Source organism: Chiloscyllium plagiosum, chromosome 42 (genome assembly GCF_004010195.1).
Source record: "Chiloscyllium plagiosum isolate BGI_BamShark_2017 chromosome 42, ASM401019v2, whole genome shotgun sequence".
NCBI classification, from domain to species: domain Eukaryota; kingdom Metazoa; phylum Chordata; class Chondrichthyes; order Orectolobiformes; family Hemiscylliidae; genus Chiloscyllium; species Chiloscyllium plagiosum.
Genome location: NC_057751.1, coordinates 10,825,167 through 10,833,280, shown reverse-complemented (window position 1 = coordinate 10,833,280; position 8,114 = coordinate 10,825,167). Strand labels below are relative to the sequence as shown.

Below are 8,114 nucleotides of genomic sequence, written 5' to 3'. Positions count from 1 at the left end.
CTCTTGACCCAGCACCGCCTTCTTGACCCGCAATCTTCTTCCCGACCTCTCCGCCCCCACCCCCTCACCTTAACCTCCTTCCACCTATCGCATTCCCAATGCCCCTCCCCAAAGTCCTCCTCCCTACCTGTTATCTTAGCCTGCTTGACACACCTTCCTCATTCCTGAAAAGGGCTTATGCCCGAAACATCGATTCCCCTGCTCCTTGGATGCTGCATGACCTGCTGCGCTTTTCCAGCAACACATTTTTCAGCTCTGATCTCCAGCATCTGCAGTCCTCACTTTCTCCCAGTTGACCCATCGAGGCTGTTTGGCATCCAGTCGGACCATGGCTGATGTGACATTCCTCACATTCACTTTCCTTTCCCTTCTCATTAACCCTTGACTTCCCTACTGATCAAGGTCTTTCTATTTCAGTCTTGACCCTCCCACAGCTCTCTGTGGCAAGGAGGTGGACAGCCTCTCAACCCTCATAGCACAAATTCCTTCTTTTAGCAGTCTTTAACTGGCACCCATTTATTCTCAGACTATGCCCTCTGGTCCATGACTCTCTCATGAGGGGAAGTATGCTCGCAGCATTTCCCCTATCACGCCTCTTAAGAGTCCTTCATGTTTCAATGAAATCACAGTCCTTCACTTTACTCAGTAGTCCAAATATTTCACCCTTAGTGCCTTGTACTACTCAAGCATAATTCCTTACTTTTGCATTTAATTTCCTTGCTAATTACATGCTGTATATACACTCAAACCTTTTACAATTCGCACTCGAAGGCTCCCAGATCCCACTCTGCCTCTCAAAGCCTTCCAACCTATCATTATTTCCATGATCAGCTTCTTACTTATTCTTCCTGACAAGATGGACAATTTCACATTTCTCTACATTGTACAGATCTCTGCTAAACTACTGAGTCAGGAGTTAGGAAGGCAAAGGCAATGATGGCATTTATTTTGAATATAAAAGCAGGGATGTATTTCTGAGGCTCTATAAGGGTCTGGTCAGGCCACATTTGGAGTATTGTGTGATGTTTTGGGCCCCATATCTCAGGAAGGATGTACTGGCCCTGGAGGAGGTTCAGATGAGGTTCACGAGAATCGTCCCAGGAATGACAAGCTTGCCATACGAAGAATGTTTGAGGAGTCTGGGTATACACTCGATGGAGTTTAGAAGGATGAGGGGGGGATCTCATTTGTAACTTACAGAGTACTGAATGGCTTGGACAGAGTGGATGTTGGGGAAGATGTTTTCATTGGTAGGAGAGACTAAGACCCAAGGGCACAGCCTGAGAGTAAAGGTCTTTTAGAACAGAAGTAAGGAGAAACTTCTTCAGCCAGAGTGAGGTAAATCTATGGAATTTACTGCCAAAGAAGGCTGTGGAAGCCAGGTCATTGAGTATATTTAAGACTGAGATACATAGGTTCTTGATTGTCAAGGGGATCAAGGGTTACGGGGAGAAAGTGGGAGAATGGGGATGAGAAAATGGCAGAGCAGATTCGATAGGCTGAATTGCCTAGTTTCTGCAGCTGTGTCTTATAGTCTTATCCATATCTCTTTGTGGCCTTGTTACACTATCTTTTCTGTCTAGCTTTTGTCATCAGCAAATTTAGCAACCACATTTTTGCTCCCTTCATCCATGTTCTTTGATTTAATTTGTGAAAAGTTTAGGCCTCACATTGATCTCCAGTGGAATCTCAGTCGAGAGGAGAACAGCGTAACACCTGTTGTTTTAATTGGATCGAGTTGAGATTATGTGGTGCTCCATTTCCAAGAAATAAATTCACCACAATTTCAAGAGTGATCACAAAAATAAAATGCTGCAGATGCTGGAATTCTGAAACAAAAAACAAAAATGCTGGAAATATTCATCAGAACAGCTAGCAATTGTGCAGAGTGAAATCAAATTAAGGTGAGGTTAATGACCTCTCTTTCATCAGAATAACCTGATCATTTTCAGTATTTTGTGCAGTTCATTTTGTTAATGCAATGTTAAGTGATTGACACCAACTGAATCGGGAGACAATGTTCTGGACTTCACAGGTTTAAGGTCTGGTGAGAAGATATCTACAGTAGGGTTTGCCCCCCAAATGTCTGATTTCATAGAAATATTCAAAATTCAAAATAGATTTCAGGGTTTCATGAAGGTAACCTCATAGGAAAGTGAATGGATCAATAAGGTGGTCTGGAAGCTGTGCACTACAGCAAATTTTATTTTCAGGTTCAGACCCTGAAAATAAAGATCTGAACACTTTAAAATCTGTGACCATAATGTCAATGCACCAACAAATTCACGAGTAAGACTACAAAATACCCTCACAGCACTTGAAAAGGTGACACAGCCCCAGCAAAGTGATTGTAACGAAGGGTTTCTCACCTTGAGTTTTCGTCTGGCATTGAATTTCTTCAAACACTCCACAGTTTCTTGGCGGTGCATCATAGACGCAACAGTGGATCGTTGCTGAAAGTGAACAAAAAATTTAATTTCACTGATGGAGCTCTTCTTACAATTCAATTTTTGTAAACATTTTGTCCCATTCGTTCCCCAGCTCGTGAAAAACAGAGAGATGGTCTAAGTACAGATGCTTCATTAACTTGCTTGCAGAGTGAACTGAGCATCGTCACAATACAGCAGTTCACCTCTATCATATCCCATTCAATCTTGGTCACTCATTTCTGTTTAAGGTCAAGGGGTTATATCCAAACGATCCACATGACATGTAGAAACTGGAGGGCCTGTTGGCAGGCTAAAATCTAACATTCACTTAAATGACATGATAAATGCCGTCCAGCCTTCTTTGCTAGATACAAAGGTGAGGGATGCATTCACTCCTGCAGCTCCTGTGCAATGACCATAGATGAACACTTACACAGACCCAGGGGTGTTTCAGTGCCTCAGTGGCAGTAATACGCTTGGCAGGGTTAATTGTCAGCATCTGATTGATGAGATTCTTGGCCTCTGGAGTAACCGTATCCCACTCAGGAGAAGGAAACTAAGAGATGACAGAAAAAGAGGTAAAAATGAGAATTCTCAAGAAATAGCATGTCTTTTACACAATATCATAACATCTTATTTCTGTCCAGATTTGTTCACTTTATGATAGTCAGTGGAGGGAGGAGTTTTCCTCCTGTGATCAGCAGGATGTACAGTTTAATTTCTTATTCAAAACAAAATGGTTCCAAGTATTTTCAAGAATTGCATCAAGTCCCATTCAGTTCTCTGCTCGGTGATCTACATTTCAACTTCAAAATGTGCAAACTTATTTCAGTGTTCTTCAATGGCTTCTCCAATTTCAAAATATTTTGACTTTTTGAGCTCTGTTCAGCATGTCTACACATCCATAATTTTAACTAATCAACCAATCTCCATTGTGCCTTCAGATGCAGAGGCCCCAGACAAAGAAATGCCACTGCATCCCAAAACCTATCCACCTCTCTTTCTTCACTTAGGAACATTGTTCAAATCATCATCTTTCCTCAAATCTCTCAACCTACTCAGTGCCATATTTTGCTTGATACAATTCCTGAGAAGTGCATTTGGAAAGCTCATTGTTTTAACAGTGCAAAATAAATAGCAGTTATTACAAATATCAATGTCAAAATAAATCAAATTATTGAATTATTTTGAGGAATCACAATGTCAAAGCCAATGGCTTCAGAATGTAGTGATTTACACTTTGAATTACTTTCGCAAGCAGGAATCCAGCAGGAAATACAAAAATAAAGTGTGCTTTATTTTAATTGCGACTTTTATTTTTGATATCGGAAATACATTGATTCATTACGGTACAATCCTGCCCTTGCAACCAGTCATATTTCTAAGTTTGAATTTCATATGACTGTTTCATCAACATGTTAAGATGCTTTAATTTATTCCTCTGTACAAAGTTGCAAAAACTCATCTGAGTGCAGACTTAGAGACTTCTGGTCCTGCCAGCTCAAGTGGAACCTAAACCGTTGCTGCCACTAACAATAAATGAAGAGATATTTCTAGCCAATTAGTACTTCTTCCTTGTGGCAAATAAGTAGTTCCTACTTTGTTTCTGCTTTCCATACTTGGTCAATTAACCACGAGCCAACCCCAGAGAACAGAGATCATTGTGATTGTCTTCTGGTCTTTCTTGGCTCCATTAATAGTCTGCACTGGAGTAGGAGGGAGAAAAAAAACAGGCCTTCTTGTGGCAGGCTTAATCATGCAAGGGTGACAGGGTACATTAAAAGATGGAGGAGTCAGCACAGCATATAGATTAGAGCTGAAAGTAAAAGCACCAGGTGGGGCAGGCATTCATTTACACTTCAGCTGCATGCTATAGTGAATCATGTACTTTGGCAAAAGCTGACAGGTAAAACAGAAACTGATCAGAACCTAGTAGTGCAAGATATGCAAATTGGCGGTGACAAGTCGTTCCCTTCAACATGCTCAGATGAAACCCAAACCCATGTCTATCTGGAACTGGATTGCCTCTGGGCTTATGCAAGTAAAGAAACATGAATATTTATTTTTAGCGTGGCAGAATTTGTTGCCCATTGTGTTAGGTTGTAGGCACATACGGACAATTTGGGTCTTTGCAGCCCAAATAGCCAGTTCAAATTATTCAGCAGTTCATTGGGGATTAACACTGCCACCTTCAATTCTGACAACTGTTCAGTCTTTTTAGCTTTGGAGCAGAGAGGCAAAGTCAAGGACCATGACATAGAAGTGGACAGGAGTGGAGTGCGACTAGAAATGAGTGACTGAAATAAATGACTAAGATGTTGCATTTTGATCTCATGCTGGTCAAAGCCAGTTTCCTTCATGTACATACATCATAAGCACCAGCCTTGATCTGTTGATAGAGCTTGTGCTGGTCTTCATCCCAGAAAGGTGGATAGCCAACAAGCAAGATGTAGAGAATAACTCCTACAAGAGACAAAAAAAAAGCAAAAACAGGAAAATGGATTTCAAAAGATCAGCATTTTTGATAAATTATTCAGTCAATGTTTAAGTCAAAGGTGAACAATGAGATGACACTCGAATTTTGCCTTTTTTTTGAGAAGAGGTTGCCAAGCAGTCTGTTTCAAGCCAATAAAACAAACAGCTTTTGAGGCCTGGTGTCTTTTAAACACAAAGTTGGAACAACAGAAGCAGCACGAAGGAATGGAGTCAGGCTCCCACAGAACCAGGGTTTTAGTTTAGCTTTCAGTCAGAACTGAGGTTTTCAAAGCTGGTTGTGGAAGCTGTTATTCATCTACAGCTAAAAGCTGGAGCTTGTCTCTCTGCTGTCAGAACTGCATGCAAGACTATCTGTTTTACTGACTTTGCCTTTGTCAAGGATGTTTATGACATGTTAGTACATTGGAACAGTTGCTGCTGTTAAATAATCTATTACTCGGTTTGGTTTTCCAATAGAGTTAGCTTATTCCAATTCTTCTTCCTTGTGTTTGTATTTTAACTATAGGGTAAGAATTAAGTGTGTTTTGCTGAAAGCCGTGCAACCAACCGAACCACATCCAGAACACTGCACTTTACACTTGTCTTTAAATAAGAAAATGTTCAGGTCTAGATATATTTGCAAGGGATTTGGTCTGGTCATTAAAAACATTTAATCCAAGTTTGGGAGTGTGTAGTTTGACATTTGCAACTGTTGCGACATGGCAGTGAACTCTTCCGTTCATTAAACCAAACACCCAGAAACGCTCACCTTGCCTTGTCGTCTGTTTAAAATGAGTCACACAGAACTCCCAAATTCTACTATTTGAAGAAAAGAATATCAATTTATTTTTTAACTCTAAAAATGAACATTCAACAAGAACTATTCACAACTCTAAGCTCCCCTTTGTCTTAACTGCTTATTACTGCCTTCCAACTCTATAACAGTATACTGTGCCAATAAGACACTTATTGAAATTACATCAATTTAATTTCAAAACCATACAGTGGCTGTCATCTTCAGTGTCTGACTTCTTCTGGCTGAAGATCTCCCTGGATGGTCATCTTTCTTTTTACTGCAAATAAGTTTCATATGAAAAGGTACCTTTGATAGAGAGTGTTTCCTAATTTCTTGGATCTGTGTTGATGGCAGTTGCTCTGTCTGCAATTTTCAAAATGTCTGCATTTATATATCTCCAAAATCGGAATGTCTTATTGGCTTGATGTTGGTAAAACAATAAATTCAAACTTGATGGGTATTAGTATCCTGGGGCATAATTTAAACTGATTGGTTAAATTCGAATTATTGTCAAAACAGCAACCAATTCAGGTCTCCATTTCACAGCCAAATGTTACATATTTTCAAGTACACTGTGAGACTGCTTTCTTGTTATATCACATGTGCTTGTAAGCTCTCAGTGCAGAATATCATTCACTCTCTCTTAAAAGTACAGTACATGCCTTCAACTTCATAACACAACAGATGCACTTTCCTAACATCTATCAGAATTCATGTCATCCTGAGCTTGCCTTCCATCACAATCAAATATTCCATCTCCTGGCTGATTCACTGATTTTGGGATCCAAGACATATTTTGGGTAGTAATGAGCTCAAATTTGCTCTACGAATACATCTGCCTGCAGTTTGTACTCTCCAAACTTCAGTTAAGACTGTTGTCCCTTTCTGGATTGGGAGAAATTTTACTGGATCCCAATACGTCATAGAAATCATTTGTGGGGAGATAAATAGGAACAGCAGTGTCTCAAATTGCTTCGCACAAATAAAGCTCTGACAGCAGGGATGACAGAAGGGTCAAGCTTCTGTATTTAAGGCCTGAAGTATGTAGACTGCTCCTGTGATGACCTGAAGAGAACATTTGTTACTGAAGGAAGAGCGGTAAATATGGGCAAAACCATATTTTCTCCCCCTCAGTACACTTAGTGGTCCCTTCGACGCCCATGGCTATTCTACATCTCCTGACACAAATGGAGATAGTGGCTCAGTTCGAGAGGCTGAGACCAATGGAACAGTTTCCATGAAAATTTAATGGTCACAGAGCACTCCCATCCAGCAAACTGGTGGACACTCTGATTTGTAAATGGGAACCTAACTCTGTTCAGAGCATGAGGAGGATCTGACCTGTGACAGCTATTACCACATTCACATCTGTTACATGCTTCTCACATGCCAGAAATATTAAAAAGTGCCTTCCTCATCTAAGAAGAAGCATCACTGATCTGTTCCCACTGCCTCATCCATGACTAGCTGGCTGAGATCAGCCTTCTCTTTTTGTGACATGTCATGGGCAATCCATTCGCTCATTGCTTAAGGTCCATAATGCACCAACTGGGATGTATCCCACTAATTACATGCAAATGATGCCCAGGAATGGGAAGCATCATGGTTTCAACACCTGCTATATCACGTCTGGACTTAGCTTATGACTTTTCATATCCTCACCCATGGTTTCAGGGATATTCTATATGGGCAGGTCACTGGTGAAAAGCTTCCAAAGACACTTCAATCTAACCATGTGGTTAACCTAAAATGCCAAACATCGAGGGCAGGCCAATTTTAGAAATTAGTTGAAATCAAGGTCCACCTATTTTACTCACCGCATGCCCAGATATCTACTGGCTTTCCATAGGCTTCTTTTCGAAGAACCTCAGGAGACAGGTAGCCAGGTGTGCCTGCAAAACCTGTAGATAGTAAGAATTGTACAGTCAGATGTTTTCCTTAGACTCAATTCTGAAATTGATGCAAAAGCAGGTTTATTCAAAAGTAACAAACAAAACCCATCCCTTCGGTTCTCAGTGTTACGCTGAGCTGCAGTTTTCAAGGTACTAAGTTGAGGTATATCATGCCAAGACTGATGCCAGCAAGATTCTCATTCACACAGCTCATGCAACATTAGATTCCCCATGATCACATGTGGGTGATGCCAGTGTCTGCACCTTTGTTGACTATGAAGCTGCCTGGTCTTAGGGAGCATGGGTTTGTAATTGATCTAATATTCTGGCTGTGTGCCTTTCAACTCAGATTTGCTGGTGCAGAATCTTACAGGTTTAGGCTGTTGAGCTCTTCAAAGCCAATGAAATTATTTGCACATGACCTTCTGTCTCCTCCAAAGGAAAAAGCCAACATCAATGATGACAAACACAGTGACACAGCTGAAAATGTGTTGCTGGAAAAGCACAGCAGGTCATGCTGAC

The 8,114-nt window shown here is 40.8% G+C and overlaps 1 protein-coding gene across 50 annotated transcripts in view; it reads right to left on the bottom strand.

Moving 5' to 3' along the window:
- The window catches only part of LOC122543116 (calcium/calmodulin-dependent protein kinase type II subunit beta), a 265,513-nt gene that overhangs the window by 108,239 nt on the left and 149,160 nt on the right, over positions 1–8,114 (bottom strand). For all 50 annotated transcript variants that reach the window (XM_043681394.1, XM_043681397.1, XM_043681395.1 and 47 more), the window contains exons 8-11: positions 7,518–7,601; positions 4,798–4,892; positions 2,863–2,985; positions 2,370–2,453 (exon numbers count right to left, since the gene is read on the bottom strand). In XM_043681394.1, the coding sequence (XP_043537329.1) occupies positions 2,370–2,453; positions 2,863–2,985; positions 4,798–4,892; positions 7,518–7,601 (386 nt within the window). The remainder of the gene's footprint in view (positions 1–2,369; positions 2,454–2,862; positions 2,986–4,797; positions 4,893–7,517; positions 7,602–8,114) is intronic.